This window comes from Arvicola amphibius, chromosome 9 (genome assembly GCF_903992535.2).
Source record: "Arvicola amphibius chromosome 9, mArvAmp1.2, whole genome shotgun sequence".
NCBI lineage: Eukaryota > Metazoa > Chordata > Mammalia > Rodentia > Cricetidae > Arvicola > Arvicola amphibius.
In genome coordinates, this window is record NC_052055.2 from 120,148,632 (window position 1) to 120,168,500 (window position 19,869).

Consider the following 19,869-nt stretch of genomic DNA (forward strand, 5'->3'; position numbering starts at 1 on the left):
GGACCAGAGAGATCAGGGCTGAAGCATAAGACTGATGGCATTTTGCTGTCTCTGAGGTTGCCTGCCATTGTCAGTTCTGGGGCTCTGTCCCAGGCAGCAGGCCTAGAACACTGGGGGAGGAAACGATTGACTTGACAGGCACATATGAACAGGCTGTCGAGGTGTTTACACTACACGCAGCGAGTATTCACAAGTGGATTAGCACAGCAAATGTTCAATCCCAGCCTGCCAGGCTCTGGACTTCTGCTCCCCCCCCTCACCAGCCCTCCTTCCTCACAAGGCCTCTTTCTTCTGTAGGCCAGGGTATGTTCAGACTATATCCCAGTCCTCTCTCTGCTATGCCAAAGAGGAGCCATTTGATGCTGTTTGGGGTTGAGGTGTCTAACTGGAAAAGAAGACAACAGCTTCCCAGAATAGGCAAAGCCAGGGAGAGCCTGAGTCATCGGGATGACTCCCTGGTAGCTTCCTGGGGGATTCTGGAAGCTTTCCAATAATGGTAACACCACAGTAAAGTGAGCTACTCACCGTCACCCCCTCAGCTGGTGCCACTTCCCTTTCAGGCTGGGTGGGAGAGGTGGGTGGGCAGACACTGGATATATATGGAGCAGATCACGCATTTTTTCCTTTGGGTTAACGGGAAGCTATGAGGAGGGAGATGGTGCTTTGAAGGCTGCCTTGGGCTGCGGGATCTGGCTTGTGATGGGCATCATTCATTCATTCAGTTAACAAATCTCCAGTTGCTGAGTTGGACTTGGACAACCTTAACTGAGCCTTGAACCCCCACAGCAGAAGGAGGGAAGAAGTGAGGAGGGCAGAAACAAGGGTTGATAACCTGGATGAATCAAAAGGAAGTTGAGAAAGGGTAGGCTGATGGAGCCCCTCCCCACCTACCACCTCACGCGTCCTTAGCAAGTCAGGTCTGCCCAGGGGGGCCAGAGGAGAAAGATCCCGGTGGGAAATGGATTTGGAGAAGGAGGGGTTTGTTATTAATATTTTTAATTTATGCGTGAATTTACATGCAAGAGAATCAACTCTTTGGGTGAACAGGTCTTTGAGTTTGGACAGATGCCTGGAGTCATGGATCCACCATCGCAGATCCTGAACAGGATCCAGTCTCCGAGCTTATTAGCTGCGGCGGCTGTCCGCGCTCCCACGGGCCGCTCTAGGACAATCCCCGCGCTCACGCCGAGATAAATAACGGCGACAGGTGGAGCAGGTGAGATTAGCAGGACCCGGGTAGGGGGATGCGATTGGAGGCGCCCGAGAGGTCGCGCGCCTCGCTCCCCAGCCCACGCCCCTCCCCAAGGGCTTCTGGAAGGAACTACGTCTTTGGGGAGGGCCGGGTTGGGGAGACCGCGAGTGCTGTACTAAGGCCCCGGCGTGGCTACGGAAAGGGCGTGTACCCCAGAGGCACTGGGTCACGCCTGAGGTCCCACGGGAAGGCAGGGTGCCAGAGAAGCAGGCTGAAGGGGACACTTGGTGTCCCCGTGGAGCGGCATTGGGGTCTTGCTGGCAAACCTGTTGGCAACCTGTGGGCCGGGGCTAGGACAGGAGCAGCAAGCGCGTCCTCCTCCTCAGTGGCTCTTGCAGTGGCTCGGCGCCGACACGGGGAGAGGCCGAGGAGGCTTGGAAAGGGGCCGGGGCTCTGCCAGGGGCGGGTGGTGGTGGAGGTGGCGGGATTCCCAAACCGAGCCAACATCCCTGCAGAGCGACAGCAGGCAACCGGTTCTCGCGCCAGCACTGGTCTAGGAGAAGCAGACATCTCGGCCTTTCTCTCTGATTCTAGGCTCCAGTCTCGCCTTCTCCAAAGTACAAAACATTCCTAAGTGTCCAGTGCCCTGCAGGCTTGGGTCCCCGCAACCAGCCGCCAGTGACTGGCCCGCGAGCGTGCAGCGACCGTTTGTTTGCACCCGGCCCAGGCTTGCCAGCTTGGGCTGTGCAAGGGCGGGCGGAGAGCGTGTGCGAGTGCGCGGCTGCGGAGCCCGCGCCGAACCCACGTTCCCGCTACTGTCCTCGGGATAGATGGATCCATTGCTGCTTTCTGACATTTTTCTGCCAGGGGGCTGGTGGTGGGGGAGGCGGAGATAGCGAGAGAGAGGGATGGAAGGGAGGAGAGGAGAGGAGGAGAGGAGAGGAGAGGAGAGGAGAGAGAGAGAGAGAGAGAGAGAGAGAGAGAGAGAGAGAGAGAGAGAGAGAGAGAGAGAGAGAGAGAGAGAGAGAGAGAGAGAGGCTGCTTCCCCCAGCCCTGTTTTGTTTTCTCTAATTGGTCCTGGGGGAAGCAAGGAAATTGGACAGAGGCTGGGCCAGGCGAGCTGGGCTGCCTTTAATTGGCTCCTTTTTTTAACTGGAGGGGAATCAAACAGGAGAGCGAGCGACAAAGGGTGGGAGAGCGAGAGACCGATCGCGGAGATGGGAGGAGGGAGAAAGGGAGGAGGGAGAGAGGGAGGCGGGGTGGTGGTGGTGGGGAGGTGGAGGAAGCGCGGAATGAAAAGCTCGGAGGGACCAGAAAGCAGCACAGCGAAGCCCAAGTTGCCGAGCGAGCGGAGCGCTCCCGCGGCCCCGGAGCCCGAGTGGCCGCCGTGCCCGGGAGCCCGGCCCGGCCCCGCCCGCTGGGGCCCCCTCGGGCCCAGGCCTCCGGGAGGGGGGCGGGGACACCCAACTTGGGGCGCGGCGCAGCCCCGCTCTCCCGAGATCGCGGAGCCCGGGAGCGCCACGGCTGCGGCCAGACGGCGGGAGCGGACCGCGGAGACAGGAGGCGGCTGGCGGCTCCCGAGCTGCTGCCCCGGCCTCCGCAAGAGCGCGAATTATTTTCAAAGGACTCAAACTTTCCTCCTTTCCCTGCTGGCTGCGGTCCCTCTTGCTTTGGAATCATTCTCCGGAATCCCGCGGGGGCTCTGGGACGCGATCGCCTCCCCCGGATTCCTCGGCAGCGGCTCCGCCAACTTCGTGGACCCGGGGACCGGGAGCGCTCGCTCGGCGGCCGAATTCAGTCCTCGCTGCTCCCGTGCTCGACAGGACCGGGACCCGGGAAGACCTCGCCTCCGAGAAGGGCGCCTAGCCCCGATCCCTTGGGTCGTGCTGCCAAGCCCTCCGCACCCACTGCAGAACCGGAGCCAGCGGATTAACCTCCCGGCCGGGCTCCACGGTGGGGTGTCCCCTGGGCGGGGAACGACAAGTTTGTCAGGCATCGGTGGCCTGTTGGATTGGAGCTCGGCCACCGCAGCAGAGAGGTCCCCTGCGCTCAGCACCCTCGGCAGACAGTCCTGGGGACTCAAGGCTACTAGGTGGCCGAGCTTTCTGGGCTAGGGAGCTGACTGCTGCGCCTGGTGCACAGAGGCACCACGGTCTGGGCCAGCGCCCCCAGCGACCCCACCCGGGCAGCCTCCCTGTGGGAAAAAGACAGAGCCAATAGCCTCCTGCTCGGACTCCTGCTGTCGGTCGTCTCGCTCTCTGTCGCGTCTCAGGGAAAAGGAGGGAAGGCAGAGGGCATCGCGGTGCCCCGGCGGATGCGCCCCCCGCTGCCTCTCAGGCTGCGCCGCCTCGCGGGGATGAAGCACTGGCCGTGAAGATGGAGGTGACCTGCCTTCTACTTCTGGCGCTGATCCCCTTCCACTGTCGGGGACAAGGAGTCTACGGTAAGAGCCCTCGTCCAGCTCCACCCTGGCGGAGCCGCGCGGAAACTTTGCAAGATCTTGCTCAAAGTGCGCGCTGCTGGGCCTTGGTGGAGCCCTGGGCTTGCACTCTGGAGTGGATGACCGCGTCCCCGCCCTCGCCTGGGCGCCAGGAGACCTAGTAGTCTGCTCCCGAGCCCAGGAGCGGGTCCTAGGGTATGGCATGAAACTGGGGGTGCCGGGGTGAGGTCTCGACTTTCCGAAATCTTGCCAGGGGTTGGAGTGATCTGGAAGTATTGGGAGAATCCAGTGGGATCAGGAGACCCGGGAAGAGCCCAAGCTCTGGACTGGGGCAGCGATTTCCACCGAATCTTTTTCCTCCCCTGGCTCAGCCTCCCGAATGGAAGCAAGCAATCCGGAGTTGTGTGCGGCTGGCGGGCGAGATGCTCGCCAGCACCGCGGCCGGGCCGCTGGCTCGCATTCTCGGCAGTAGCCACGGCTCGGCTGCCTCTTCTAGCTTGGTATCGGTCTGAGCCGATGATGGACATCACCTAACCTTGGCGCCTAGGGTTCACGGCATCCCTTTTCAGAGATCTCTCCCGAGTCAGCTCTTCCTGTCCCTGGTTCCCAACCTCAGAACCCCAGCCCCAGCTTCCTTATGCCGGCTTGCACACACAGACACATTCAGCCACCGTCCTCAGGAAACGCAAACACGGGGCTTGCACCCATCCGGCTACGTGTCTAAACTCTGCCTCCCTCCACGCATCTCCACTCCCGCATCCCCAAGCCACGCTCCGTTGCGCCAAGGAGTATTCTGGCCACATTTTCTCCACTTCATGCCGCGGGGTTTTCTCAGCAAAGGCTCCTTGGTTCAATACTACCCAGGGTGGTCCTGCCGACGTGCACAGCACAAAGAGTTGGTCCCCAGAGCCTATAGTTCTGACTTTGCCTTCTCCTGACAGCAGGGTGGGCTTTATAGTTACTTTTTAATGATGTGTGACCATGGTAGGCAGTATTCTCCCTCTTTCTCTGGGGTCGAGAATCTATTTATTCTCTCTGAGAGTGGAAGGAGTTGGACTTGTACTGTTTGGGTGGCAGAGCCCATGTCCCCAGCTATTAGCTTTAGGTCCCGTGTCTCTGCCTGTGCCTGGCAAGGGAAAGGAGCATCCTGGGAAGTAGGTATCTGGAAAGCTAGCTGGCTTGGGCTTAATTCCCTGGTGAGGCCAGCCCAGGCTTCCAGCCAAACTCCTTTTCTTAATTAGTTTGTGTGTCTCTTACTGTCTGGCCCCTGGCATAGGCCAGACAAAGTAGGCAGGAGGAGGGATGCTGCGAGGCTGGGTTGTATGTACAGGGCAGAGGGTGTGAAATAGGTCCTCCCTCTAGGACAGGAAGATACCAGAGGCCTCAGAGTTCTTTCTCCAGGATCACCAAAGATACCAGCTGTTTAGCCACGGCTACCTTTAAGGGAGTACCCCACAGAGGCTGTTGCAACTTGCTCATACACCCTCCTGAGATCTCTGTCTACCACCAGCTCTTGGATTGGTCTGATGACCCCATCTCATGGCTGTGTGGTTTGGGTTTCTCCCGTCTTCCCTCACTGGGGCGGCCCAATGTACATGTAAGGAAACCCCTCTGGCACCACGCAGGAACCCGGACAATGAGGACAGAGGTTAGGGGACAAGAGCCACGGTCTCTGTAGACCCTCTGTGCCTCCCCTCCTCTGTCCCCTTCTCCTTTCTTCAGTTTCTTTCAGCTCTTACATGCCCAGGTTCCAGCTGCTCTTGTTACAAATAAAAGCAGGGTGGGTCCACCGGGTCCTTGGCTTTTCTCCGGCATTCTTTGCACCTGCTCTTGGAGAGCCTGGCTCCAGGGAAGGCCGGGCTGCAGGGAGATTGCTGTGTGGAAAATCTTCTTGGTGGTGGATAGGAAGTGAGGGAAACAGGAGCTGAGGGACACTGTCCCTTGTGATGTTACAAGCACAGGTGACACCTCAACAGGGTTGGGACTGGACTGAGAAGTAGGGTGGAGAGCTAGGGTTTGTTCTGCCCCACCCATTCCTCTGCACCCCAAAACAAATGAAGCAAATGAGTGGGAGTGTGGTGGTATACAGGGATAGAGACGTCCCCCCTGGCCATCCACCGCAGCATCCAGCCCTAGCATGCTACCTGACGTCCTGTAGGAACTCTGACGAGGCTTGTCGAGTGGATGAAGAGCTGCAGGTTGAAAATACTTTATGACATTCTCAGGTGTCCCCAGAGCTTGTCACTCACCAAGACAGAGGGCTTTAGTTGAAGGTTTCTGCTCAGAGAGCCATGGGGCCCTAGGCTTGTAATCCTATAGAGAAGAGACTGAAGTGCTGGGTTTCGCTAGCATCCAGGAGGGAGGCTGTATGTCAGTATGTGCGGGGATAGACTTCAGCTGCTGCTGTCATTCCGCCCCAGGCTACTGATGGAGGGGTAGTCTCATAAGGAGGGTGAAGGCAAGGGAAGAAGGAGGGACAGGATGGCGGCCTTTGGGGTGGGCGAGGGTCAGTTCATCCTAGTAGGAGAGAGCTGATCAGAGCCCTAAGCCCTGCATCCTGCTGGGTCCACCCTCCAGCTCTAAAGCCTGCCATCAGCAGCAGGACTGGGAAGGCCCTCTCAGTCTGACCAGGTGGCTTTGCTCTTCTTTGGGGCCACAGATGCTACAGCGGCCGTGTGTGGGACCAGATGGTCCATTTGGAGCAGGGCCTCCTCCTTCCCTGATTCTCAATCTCTAGCCCAGTTTGTTGTTTACAGAGTAGATCCTGTAATCTATTTTCTGCCAGGCCAGTGTGTGTGTGTGTGTGTGTGTGAGGCTGGCCCCAGAGGTCTAGTTCTGTGACAAAGACAGTAGGTAGGTGAAGGAGGGGTGGCGTGCTCTATGAAGGCTTCCCATCTTCTGTCCTGGCTTCTTGTCCCCTGTTTTAAAGCAGTCAGACTTCCAGGCAGGAGCCGGTGAGGAGGATTCAGCTCCTTACAAAAAAAACCAAAAAACCAAAACTAAACAACAACAACAAAAAAAAAACAAAACACACACACACACAACAAACCCCTGGATTATTTAATATGCAGGAGTGGGAAGTGACATTCTCCTTAAGACAGGTTGTTTGCCACGTACTGGGGGAAGTCAAAATATTTCACCAAAGGTGTCATCAGAAACTACTATCCTATGCTAATTTTTGTGGGAACATGAAGACAGATGTTGAATAATTTGACAAGAGCAACATCGCTCACAGAATTATCACCAAGTCAGCTCCCCTTTTCCTCGGAGGGGGGAGGAGTGTGGGGAAGGGATTTCGGGAGGCGAGTTTCCCAGGGTGGGGCTTCTGAGTGTTGATGTGGGTGGGAGTGCTTGGGACTTTTCCCTCTGAGGTCCACACCCCTGCACTGAAAGTGGCTGTCTGTGTAGGGTCTTTCCCCGAAGAAGCATCCAGACTCAGCAGCAGGCTCAGGTTCCCCTAAATCCCCAAGAAGGTCCCCGCCTACTTTCGTTCCTTTTTCCTTTTTCCTTCTCGGTTATAGACATTGCCCGAGGGAAAGATTGTCTTGTGTCTACAAATCCAGGCTATTTTAACTGTGCTGCCTTTGACAACCCCCCAAGCCTGCCTGGGGGCTCCACACAGAGTCCCGCTTTAGGCAGATGTTCCTTTCTAGCCTGCAGGCTGGGCATTCGGGCCTTATACATGGGTGAAGTTCTGGGGTCCGGAAGCTAGATTGGAAGGGATTGTAAGCATCCTTGAGGGGCAGGCTGGGATTGTCTGAGGGGCCTACATATAATTGGCCAGGTCTGGCTCTGAGCTGCTGAGGCCGGGTGGAAAAGCCTCATTTAGAGCCCCGTATTAGTTTTGCTTTGCTGGAACATGGAGGGATGGGCGGGGAGCTCCGTGGGGAGGGAGAGGGAGCTAATCACAGTCGCCAAGGCCCGGCCAGTGAATGATGTAGAAGATCAATACCGGGGTGGGAGTGGAAATCAGGCCGTGGAAGCAAGGCTGGCTTCTCCTGGTTGCCCGGGAGGCACGGAGGGACCTGGGAGTAGTATAAGGCCCAGGTAGGATATGGAGGATTCCTCCCTCTCAACCTGTTACCCACGGCAACCTTGACGCCTCTTCCTGTGACTGGGTTCAGGAAGATTGGACCAGAAGGAACCCCACCTAGGAAAGTTTGGGAGACTAGAGATGGAATAGAGTTTCTCAGTCTAGCAATGGTTCCACTTCACCTTCTCCCTGCCCAGACACCCCAATCTGAGTAGGTCCTTGGTGCCTGTGTGTCGGAGAGGTGGGGCATGTAATCCCTTTGGGCCCTGCGGTGTTAAACTGCTGCTGCTCTTCCAGACATTGCCAGCAGGGGGCGGGCTTGGCCACCACATCGTGTCTTCCCAGTGCTTGCCTCCTCGCCCTACCTCAGACTTGTTCTGACCCTCCAGCCTGAGGTGGCAGGAAGGGGGCTCTCTCTCCAACTCTCACATACCTGCCTCAGAATCCAAGGGCACCCACCATAGATAAAGTCACACTTTCTGCCTTTCCAAGATAACTCAATTCTTCTCTAGGTCAGCTGAGACTTTGAGGGGGCTCAGCGGAGCCTGTGGGGCTCTGACTCCAGGGAGCTGTGTGTGGGGAGGAGTCTGACACCTCTGCACAATTGCCTCTTTGCAAACCTAGGTACGGTCCCTGGCCAGCATTGTCTTTTCCCCTGTCACAAAACTAAAGGCCCACATGACATTTAATAGCTGATGCAGGAGGCGGGCAAGAGCAACACTTAGCTCAGAGGAATGACTCTCTCTCTCTCTCTTTCTCTCTCTTTATTTCTTTCTTTACAATGGATTCTTCCTTTTTCCTAAGACTAGATAACGCATGCAAAACAACCAAAGTATACATGAAAGTATGAGAAAGTGTGATTCAGGGGCTGGAGGTATGGCTCATTGGACCCAGACTCAATTCCCACCCATATGGCAGCTCACACCTGTCTGTAATTCCAGTTCTAGGGGACACAGCACCCATGGCCAAAGCATTAATGTGCATAAAAACCATAAAATAAATTTTTTTAAAAAGCAGGTAAGATTCAGTGTCTATGCACTGGGTATGGTTCTCTCTACATCTTTTAGTATATAGGAGGGTGACCCCTGTTCAGGGAACATCCTTGGTGAAGTTGAGAGTCTCTCACAAACATGGGGGTACCCCGTGCCCTGCCAAGTCTTTGGTCTGGCGGTGCCTTTATTTCCAATGATATTCTGAGAAGGCAGTCCATGGGGTGCCTATCTTCGCCATTGAACCGAGGTTCCAAGGACATAGGTGACCTTCTTAGTGTGGCATTGTTGGTGAGGAGGGGGACCCCAGCGTGAGTAGCACAGTCTTCTGGGTAGAGAACAAGGACAATGAGAGATGGTTTTCTGTGGTGCCTACCGAGTCTTTCCTCGGGAAGATCTGGTTCTGGGCATCATGGGGCTGCTTGACGTGAGTCAGAGGAATGAGGAAATGGTTCCACAAAGATTCAATAAATCCCTCGTGGCAAAGCCAACTTGAGGCTGGAAAAGTCACCTCCTAGGGCTTGGGAGGACAGAGATTGGAAGAGCCATGGTCATCAACAACCAGGCCTGCGAGGCTGTCCCTGGCAGAGGGCATAGAGCTGAAGACCCCAGTTGGTCAGGCATTGGTTGAAAGGAAGTCAAGGCTGTGAGGACTGGAAACGCCAAGGAATAATAATAGTGTCCGAGATCATGAATATGCATTGCTGTCTCTAGCTTACAGCAAGCCTCCTGGAGAGATAGACTCCGCAGCCCATTTCACCCTTGAGGAAGCCAAGAGGTTGAGAGAGATGAAGTTGCAGCCCCTGGATAGGGCCCAGAGATGTGGATTGCAAAGCCTGTGATGGAGGCCATGTCGGAATGATGGGCTGGGGACGCCGTGGTGTTTAGTGGTTTTGAGGGGGCAGCGTGGAGGGACTTTCTGGAACTCTTGCAGGGTGCAGAGGCTTGGCCTGGCTCAGCTGCTGGGAGAAGGGGCGGGAGGAACTGACTGTGGAGCAGGATTGGGGAGGGGGGTCAGCTCTTGTTTCTCCTAAGATTTACAGGGCTGTGGAGGGAGAGACAGCTGCAGATAGGAGAGCATGAAGAGACTGCCTCTCACTGACAGGAGGGTTGTGTGGACCAGGGGACTGAGTAGAGAGACTGTGGGTCAGTTCATGCATGGTGGTTGGGATTGGGGGCTTCCCTGTGGAGGTGCCCCCGAGGCAGAGAGCTCATGGATGTCTACAGGAAGTAGCCAGGCAGGGGACTAGGTGGTGCAATGGCCCTGTCGTAAGGATGGACCTGGCTTGTTATGAGTCCACTGTGGGGAAAGAATAAATGGAGACAGTGCAGACCAGGTCTGACCGTGGGTGAGGACAGGCATATTGAGGGCTGTGTAAGGACTTCTGAGTCTAAGGGGGATCGGGTTTTGAGCATATGAGGAGCACAGTGGGCAGTTTTCTCACGGAGTCTCTTGAAGGAAGCAAAGCTGGGGAGTTTAGAGACTGCAGAACTCTATCCTGAAATCCAGAGCAGGGCAGGGAAAGAGATCCCTTGGGGACAAAAGCTGACAATGGCCTGCAGTTGGCAGTTGGGGAACGGGCTCACAGTGGGAAGAGGCAGAATAAAATGCTGTTGATTAGACAGATTTGGGGCAGGAGAGTGGAGAGGGTTAGGGCCTGGGCTTCTGAACTGCTGCTTGCTCCTGCCCCAGAATGAAGCCTGGGAAGGCGCTGTCCTGGGCCAGTCTTCTGTCAGGGCAGACAGGCAAACAAAGGCCTCGACAAATAGCTTAAGGACTGGAGGTTTTATTTTGAGACGGGCTGGCTACGTAGCCAAGAATGACCTTGAACTTTTGCTTTTCTTACCTTTACCTTCCCAGGACTGGGAGTACTGGGGTTACAATTGTATCCCATGCCGAATTTATGCTGGGGACTGAACTCAGGGCTTCATGCAAGCGAGACAAGGACTCTACCAACTGAGCTGCATTTTTGTTGTTGTTGGTTTTTGTTTTGTCTTGTTTTGGTTTTCGAGATAGGGTTTTTCTGTAGCTTTGGAGCCTGTCCTGGAACTAGCTCTTGTAGACCAGGCTGGCCTTGAACTCACGGAGATCCACCTGCCTCTGCTTCCCGAGTGCTGAGATTAAAGGCGTGTGCCACCACGGCCCAGTCATTGAGTGTGGTTTTAAGGTTGACTTTATTCAGGTATGTGTCTGTGGGGGGCACTGGGCTGAGGCCAGGGTCCCATATCTAGAGAGAGGAGAGAGGGGAGACAAAGCAGATGTCATTAGGGAGGGAATGTCAGAGGTGGCTTGAGAAGAGATGGGGACCTGGAAGCCAGGGACATAGTTGTGGGCAGGACTGGAGGTGCTGTGTAAGGGAGAAGAGGAGGTGCTTCAGGGTCCACTGAGGGATGGGGGCTCCCCAGCTCTCCCAGAAAGTCTCTTGGGGAAAATGCAGATTCAGCCGTGTTTCTAGCAGAGCCCTCATGACAGTGACGGAGACTCTGGAGGAACATGGGTTGTTCTTGGCTTAGCAAGGGCAATACACTCTCTTTAAGGAGAGCCTCAGTTTCCCTGTCTGGAAGGGGCTGGGGTCACAGGAAACCCTCAAGGTGATGTGAGTATTTTGCCAGCTCTGAGGTGAACTACAGGGACTTGTGGGAGCAGAGCGGGGGCATCAGACAGGGAAGTCAGTGTGTGCTGCATGGGGCGGTGTTGAAGCAGTGGCTGCACATTTGAGAAATTTGCGAGACCTCGGAGGCCTGAAGTGGCTGTGGCTCTAACCTGAGTCCCGCTTGTCTATTTCTGGTAGATGTTGGGGCTTTGGAATGGGTGACCTTGTAGCTTGGGAGAGGCTATCCCAAGCTCTCTTTGGTTCCCTTCCAGTCCCAGAGCCAGCCAAGATGCTAGGATTATCTGGTGGTTTGGAAGCCATGAGGTGGCATATTAAAGCCATCCGGGAGCTTATCCACAGTGCAGACCTCGCTCTGCCTGGACCCTCCGCTGCAGGAGCCCCGCAGATGGAAGCTGTGGCTGGAAGCCCCGACATTGGTGCTTTGACTCAGAGGCTAGCTGGATCAACACAGCGGTTGTAGACATGTTAGAATAAGCAAGGCTGAACTGCATCTTCTCCCTGGGATGTCTCCAGGGCATTGTCTAGGCTTCCAGGCCACCGCCCAAGCTGAGTTTCAGCCAAGCTCTGCTGGGTCCTGGGGACTTCAATGCAGGTCACTTATAATCCCTGAAGCCACCAGCTGGAGCCTTTCTGCTGGCATGATTCTCACAGAAGGCTCAGCCAGGGGATTGGGATAGCACACTTTATCCTTCCTTTTAACCACAGGGCCTCCTCATCCCAAACCAGCCAAGGGTTGAAAGGTTGATGGGTGCTGGATGTCCCTAAGGATCTCCCCCCCCCCAAACCCTCATTTTCCAAGGGCAAAGGCTGAGGGTCAGGCTGAGTGACAAACCAAGGTCAGGCTGAGTGGCTTACCAAGGTCCTACAGTTGGCAGGTAGGTGGTAGATCCGGGATTTGAACTCAAAGCCACCCAGTGCCAAGCTTCATGTCTGCCTGTACTACCCCAAGGGTAATTGAGCTACCTGGCTGGTTTGTTTCTTAGTTTTTCTTAGGGTCAGGGGGTTGATTTTTGTTTGTTTGTTTGTTTGTTTTTGGTGTTTTCGAAACCTCTCTGTAGCTTTGGTGCCTGTCCTGGAAATAGCTCTTGTAGACCAGGCTGGCATTGAACTCACAGAGATCCACCTGCCTCTGCCTCTGCCTCTGCTGGGATTAAATGCATATGCCACCACCACCTGGCTGAGTTGATTCTTGAAGCAGCATGAGGAGCCTCCAGTCCTCCAGGGACCCGGTCTGGCTGTGATGCGCTGAGGCTTCCGTCTCTGGCTCCTCAGGTGCAGAGGTCCTCCCGGCTCCTCTCACCTTGGGGCCCCGCTTCAGCAATAGTCCTCAGATTTGCCTGCACAGAAGATAACGCGGGACACTTCAACAGTTCCCCGTGCCCACGCTGCATCAAGCAGTTAAATCAGTACATCTGACATTTTGGCCCAACCACCTTCCTGTAAGAATTCCCAGAAGCCCTTGGGTGGCTTTTGTTTACATTGGGCAGGCTTGAGCTCCTTGGCCATTTTAACTGTAAGGGAAGCTGAGGGGGGCACTTTTTGCCCACAGAAGTACAGGAGTTCCACAGACAGACACACATGGGGGCAACGAGATGGCTCAGCAGGTAAAGGCACTTGCCACCAAGCCTGAAGACTTGAGTTCCATCTGCAGGTCCCGTGTGATGGAATGAGAGAACAGAGAGAATGGATTCTGGAAAGCTACCCTTGGGCCTCCACAAGCTTGCGTTGGGATAAGTGTACACACACACACACACACACACACACACACACATGTGCACACACGCGCACACATGCGCACACACGTGCGTGCACACACACGCACGCGCACACACACACAGACACACACACAAGTGCATACACATAGACACACATACACACCCGTACACACACACACACATAATAAAACCTAAAATTCAAAAAAACAGGACTGGAGGTGGACAGGTGACAGGCTAGGTGTGAGTCTCCTCTTAGTCAGCTGTCTGTCCCATCTTGGGGTTCATGTGCATTGGAGATCAGAGACTGATTTCAGGTGTCCTCAGCTGCCCTCCACCTTAACTTTTGAGACAGGGTCTCACTTGGAGACTGGCTAAACTGACTGGCCAGCAAGTCCTGATGACCTGCACGTCTCTGCCTCCCCATAACTGTGACCACGGCCATGTCTGGCTTTATCTTTTTCTTTAAAAAGATTTAATTTTCTAACTATGTGTCTGTGTGTGTATACACACAAGTACAGGTGCCTTTGGAAGCTGGAATGGGGATCACATGTCCCGGAGCTGGAGCTGCAGGTGATTGTGAGTTGCCTGGTGTGGGTGTTGGGAACTGAACTTGGGTCCTCTGCTAGGGCAGCCGGTACTCCTAACCAGTAAACCCTCTTTCCCATCCAAGCCTGGCTTTTTCAAGTAGTGCAGGGGTCCCAACAGAGCATGGCAGGGCAGGACTCAACCGTCCCCCTGTGGTCTCCTGTGACCCAGATGCGGATCTCCAAGATTCAGTGTAGGAGGAGACTTGAGCCTAGAGGAGGCAAGTCCCTGGAGCTGGGCAGCAAGTACCTCACCCGTGGAACCATTGTCTTTCCCCCACCTGCTGCTTGCTGACTGAGGAGGGCTGACTGCTGTGAGCCACCACACTGGGCCCTCTTTCACCTCTGCCAACCTCGCTCAGGTGGGGTGGGGGCCTTGGAGAAGACTGAGACCAGAGTGGGCATGTGACTTGCCTGGAGTCACCCAGACATTCCTGTGAGAGTCTTGCCTGGTCTCCTGCCTGCCTGTGGCTCTGATCCCTCTCAGCCCTCTCCTCTGGCTTGGAGGCTCTCCAGGAAGTCTATCTCCAAGAGCAGGTGTCTCCTTTCAGCCTGTGGTCTGGGGAGCAGCAGCCCCCTAGCTTTCAGACCCTGAAGGCTATGGGATGTGAAGTTCTTCTGAGGTGATCAGGTTTCCTGGGGGAGCGCACTCTCTTGTGAGATCAGGAGGCCTTGCTACAATCTGCTGTGTCTTTCTTTTGGCTCTTCATCTGGGGAAGTTCTCACTGTCTGACTTTATATCAACTTACTGGAGCATAGCCTGACATCAGAGAGACTTGGAGTTGAGTCTGCCATGCTGAACTTGAATCAATCCTTGGCCCTGAGCCTCTTCTCTCCTTTCACTGGAGGCTTCTTTTTCTGTCTCTGAGTGGAATCCCGGGAGGGCAGAATGGGAAGGAACTGAATTCCAGTGGCCTGGTCCCTTGGGTTTGGTTTTAATGCTCCATTAAAACACAGGGGACCTTAGGGAAGGTCGGGTTAGCTTCCTGCCCCAGTGAGGCCTGGTTCCCCACAAGGCAGCTGCAGAAGCACCAGAGAGTGTGGCGGGCAGGACTCGGCCACCCCACTCTGGTCTCATGTGACCCAGCCCATTGGGATCTCTGAGATTCCGCATAGGAAGAGACTTGAGACCAGGGAAGGCAAGTGGTTTGTGAAGGCCACACAGCCGTCATGTGCCCGGGCTGAAGTCAAAAGCCGTACATGTACAGGGACTCCAAAGTCAAATCTCTTTCAGTGTCCCACGTCACCGTAGGCACGTCACTATGGTATTGATAAGCTCCTTTCCCTCCCCACCCCATTAGAGCCGCAGTCCTAAATTTCCCACAGCCTTAGTGTCCCCCAGACAGGAGGAGACGCTTGAGGGTTGGATGCCAGGGCCCTTCATGAAGTGTCAGGGAGGCACTGACCTTGTGTGGGGGCTTGCTTTCAGTCCCTTTTGGTCTTGTCACACTTCCCACAAGAGCAGGGGACAGTGCCACCTCTAGCAAGGGAGGCCTGGAGGCTGCAATACAACCCAGGCCCTGAGGCTCAGGACTAATGGGTAGGTGGGTTTAGGTATGGTAGTATCCAGGGACATTGTTTAGGATAAGGGAGGGAGATTTTGGGCAGAGTGTGAACTCTGGTTTAAGGTCATGGTGCTTTGGGGTGCAGGGCGACAACCCGGACATGACATGGGGCAGAGGAGGGGGTGGAGTGGACCCCCTCCTCATACACCATAGATCAGATCATCAAAACTCCCGTGGACCTGTGGTCTTAGGTGGCCTGGGTTGGGAAGTAGAGAAGTAAGCTAGGAAAATGAGGGACTCCCTCCCCCTTGAACCTGATTAAACCAGTTCTGTGCCCTTCAGGAGAGCTCTGGCTCTCTGCTCCTGGGGTGGGGACACACCCACTCCTGCTTTCATTGGCCAAGCTGTTCCCCTATGGTGGGTCTTATTCACTCTGCCCTCTGAGCCCACCAGGCACATAGGAACATGGGCTGTAGTGGCCAGGGTGGTGTCAGACTCCACAAGACGGCAGGGGCTAGCAGCTAGGAGCTAGATGGATGGCCACTGGCCACTGAGAAGGTAGAGGGACACAGGGGGCTGACAGCAGGTACCACCCCATCTTCCTTTGTAGATGGAACCAGCCTGATTTGCAGAGCTGCAGGGCCGTAGGCTCAGGCCTCTCTCCAGAACAAGCTACTCACAAAGTCACAAATCCCTAGGCCTCAACCTCCTCAACCTTCCTGACGCTGCGACCCTTTAACACAGTTCCTCGTGTTGTGGTGACCCCAGCCATAAAGTTCTTTTCATTACTACTTCATAACTGAGCCTTTGCTGCTGTTAGGAATCGTAATGTGAATACCTGATCTGCGGATGGTCTTAGCCCTCTCCTGTGAGAGGACTACTGCCCTGGATCCTTCTGGAAGGTGGGGGCGGGGCTTGTCCCTGAAGGAGACAGGGTAGGGGAGTAGTGAGGAGAAGGAGGGCTCTCCAGGGTACTTTGGGCAAGGCTATGAGTGGATATTTGCTCTGAAGAATTCCAAGTCAAGGTTGAAGTAGGTGGGCCCAGCAACTTGCCCTGCTGGCAGGGTTTTGAGGTGTGTGGAATTCTTTCTGTCTGTGCCCTTGAGGTTGCTGCCTGCAGCCCTGAACAACAGAAGCTTTTCAGGGACCAGAGAGGAACACCTCTGGCCTTTTGGGGTGCTTACAACTGGGACCTGAGATAGATGGATTTAGCATTTAGGGATCGCCTGCTGGGTGAAAGAAAGGGCTAGACCCGGCTCAAATGCACAGAGGTTAGTGGTTGACGGCTGAGAGGTGAGCTATTAACTCTATCCCTCAGAAGCAGAAACTGGTGACCAGTGTAAGTCAGCGGCCTTTCTCTGTGTCCTCAGAGGGACCTGGGTTAACATGGATGGCCTGAAGTGTGTGTGTGTGTGTGTGTGTGTGTGTGTGTGTGTGTGTGTGTGTGTGTGCGCGCGTGCTTGTTAGAGTGCGTGTGTGCATGTATGAGCGCATGTGTGTGCATGCTTGACACGGCAGGATAGCCAGCAGGCGAGTGACTTTTCAAACCACCTCACTCCTGGAACATTCAGAGGCTACAGCAAACTCCACCTTCCCTTCCCTTAGCTTCTACAGACTATGTGGTCCCTAGCGCTAGCCTCATGGTGGGACCAGGAGGTTCTGGTTCCTGGGTCTCCTAATGGGAACACCCCCGTGTGGGTGTGGCTCACTTCCTTCCTTTCACTTTGGGGGAGCTGAGGGAGCAGGTGGAGAGTTCGCTGGGAGCCAGGACAGGAGCTGGCCATCTCTCTTCCCTATTCTGTTGGAGACGAACATGAGGTTGGCAAATGTTTCTCACCGTGGACCCTGACAGCCCTTGCTGCTTACACGGGCGCCTCTGATCTGTCTCTCAGGCACATGGAAATCTGGTGGGCATGCATGAGTAGGTGCAAGCACGCATACTGGTGGCGCACACAGATGAATGCATGTGTGCCCCGGGGTGTGCCCTGGGGACCTCCGCAGGGATTCTGAGCCCTCCAGCAGACTGTGGTTCCTGGCAGCCACCAGACTCAGCCCCAGTATCCCGGGTTCAATCTGTCTATTCCTGGCTTTGGTTCCTGCTGGGCGCAGGCCTCCTCTCCTCCCCACCAAGAGGCCTGGAGTGGGGGGCAGGGGCAGGCCAAGGCTGGCCCGGAGCTCATGGCTAATTTTCCCGGCCACAATCGATCCGGCAGCTTCTCCTGAGTCTATTAGCAGTCGGCAAGTGAAAATATCCCCCATCGCGAGCCCTGACCTGAGACAGGGAGGGATCCATAGCAATTTGTTCAAACAGAGGAGAGCGATTCCCTCTCATTTCTATTCCAATTTATTCCAGGGAGAAGAGGGTCAGGCTGGGAGGCCAGAGCTGGACCCAGGCCTTGTCCACTGGGTCTCCTGTGCCAGCCAGGGCGGCAGCTGGTGCCACCCGTAGTTCCTGGGGGGCTCTGTCGGGAGCTGGGAGGGAGGCCTGCCAGCCTTCCCGGCAGGCTTTGCTTGGCTGCCGGGCTTGGTTGTTGGTTTGGTTTTCACAAAACACAAAGCCACCCGCCAGAGTCTCATTCCCAGGCACCGGGCCCTGTGCCAGGCGTGCGCTCACTCAGGACACCCTTGCCAGGAAGGAGGCTGGGCTGGTGCAAGACCACAGTGCCCCCAGCTGGGCCCAGCAGTAGACAATAGAGGACAGGGAGGAGGGGAACTGTCTTCTCAGGCTCCATGGCCAACTGGTTGGGGACAGCCATGGCTCAAGAGGACCCATCACCATAGGGTTCCTCTGCTCCTAACTTCCTGACTCAGGTTCCAACTTTGGGCCTGGTCAGAGCTGGTGGCCTAGTCAGGGAATCTCCACGCACAGGTCCCCATCAGACCCAGGCCTCTGAGGAGTGGTACCATGGCAACCAGAGAGGAGGCATCTGGAAAGAGTTGACCAAGTGGCCCCACAGGCATGGAGGCCCCCTCCCTCCTTCGCTGCTTACTTCCCTCCTTCAGAGCCCGGGGAAGGCGGGGAGGGCATGACAGGAGAAGCGCTTCACACTGAGGCGTCAGCGGCTCGCAGCTCTGAGGTCAGCTGTTGCACATGACTTGTCAGGCTCAGGTGACACCACCAGGGTCTAAATTCAGCATCATGTAACTAAATATACCACAGCGGGTGGAGGATGTCTCTCTGGCTGGGGGCGGGGGAGGGCAGTGTGGGGGACAGTGTGGGCTGAAGGGAAGCTGCAGAACCTTCTGGAATGGATCCTGAGTTCCAGACCTGCCTGAGCCATGTGAAAACTTGGGTAGGATTTTAGTTCCCCTGTGCCTCAGTTTCCCCACCTATGAGGAGATCGATGCGTGCTGCTAAGCTGTCCTCGGCCCAGTACCTGGTCCAGGAAGGTTTAATAACAGATGTTGAGACAGAGCACAGAAAGCAGCCACAGTCACACACGATGCCACCAAGAGTGGCATAGCTTGCTTGGTGTGCAGGTGACACGATATTAAGGAGGGAGAGGATGAGGTTGAGGCTGTGGCCCCGGAAGGGAAAAAGGTGGGAGGGTTCTTCTGGCTGCAATCCTCCTGTCCAAACATAACCCATGGTATTCCCGTTCTTCCACCTTGTCCAGACCCACGGGCCACCTCTGTGTCACCGTAAATGCCACACTTTGCCTTCCTTTCCTGAAAGCTAGCTCCTCCCATGTCATATCTACAGCCTTCCCCCGTGGAGCGCTCAGCTCTCAGGAGCAAAGCCTTCGCCCCTCGCCCACCCAGTCATTTATAGGTTGTTCAAAGCATAGCATTATAATCGGATCCCATGGTTTGTGCCATTTACAGCCAAAAAAAGGAAGAGAAACTTTTCAGTAATGGAAGGAGGAAAAAAGAACCCAACAACAACTAATAAGAACATGCTTAAAGAAAGAGCAGGTATTGCATCTCCTGATTTACAAATACACTGGATGCTAAAGAGACTACATTCCCAGTCTTTGAGTTTTTTTGAACTGACTCTTGAAAAAAGGTGGTGTGTCCTTTTAGATTTTTAGATATTCAACGTCTGTTCCTTCCCCAGCAATGTTTGCTTTGAAGGGATACAGAGACAGAACAACAAAAAAACAGCTGGGTTTGGGTGAACTTTATTTCTCTTAAAATAGTGTGTGTGTGTGTGTGTGTGTGTGTGTGTGTGTGTGTGTGTGAGTTGTAGGTAGGTATCTGTGGAAGCTAGGAGAGGGTGTCAGATGCCTTGGAGCTGGAGTTCCAGGCAGTTGTGAGCCACCTGATGTGGGTGCTGGGAATTGAACTTGGGTCCTCTGCAAGATCATCAAGCACTCTCAGATTCTGAGTCATCTCCCCAACCCCTGGTGAGCTTTATAAAAAAAAATAATCCTACCAAGTCGGAGCAGGGATAGGACTGTAAGTGGGGTGCCCAGGGAAGCATCTTGGAAGGAGGTGCTAGAGAGAGCTCTGGAGCGTTGGGGATGCCTACCCCAGCAGAGCAGTGGTCTGTCAGAAGTTGTGAGGTAAAAGGTATGGCTGGGCTCAGGAGGAGGGCTGTAGAATGTGAGGTGGAGGGAGCAGAGGGCAGGGCAGGCCTGGAGGCTGATCTTCAGTGTCACCTAGGAGACATGCCTCTTGGGTATGTCAGTGAAGATCTTTCCAGAAAGGTTTACCCAAGCGCCTGCCTGAAGACAGGCAGGACTAACAGGGGCTGGAACCCAGAACGAATGAAAAGAAGAAAGCATGTACCTCTCTCTGCTCTGACTGTGGGCGTCACGTGACCAGCTGCCTCATGCTCCCACTCCCATGACACC

At 55.2% G+C, this 19,869-nt stretch overlaps 1 protein-coding gene across 2 annotated transcripts in view; it reads left to right on the forward strand.

The window, feature by feature from the left end:
* Nucleotides 1-3,568: 3,568 nt before the first annotated feature.
* Nucleotides 3,569-19,869, forward strand: part of Mdga1 (MAM domain containing glycosylphosphatidylinositol anchor 1) — a 52,008-nt gene continuing 35,707 nt past the window's right edge. For both annotated transcript variants that reach the window (XM_038343397.1, XM_038343398.1), the window contains exon 1: nucleotides 3,569-3,635. In XM_038343397.1, the coding sequence (XP_038199325.1) occupies nucleotides 3,569-3,635 (67 nt within the window). The remainder of the gene's footprint in view (nucleotides 3,636-19,869) is intronic.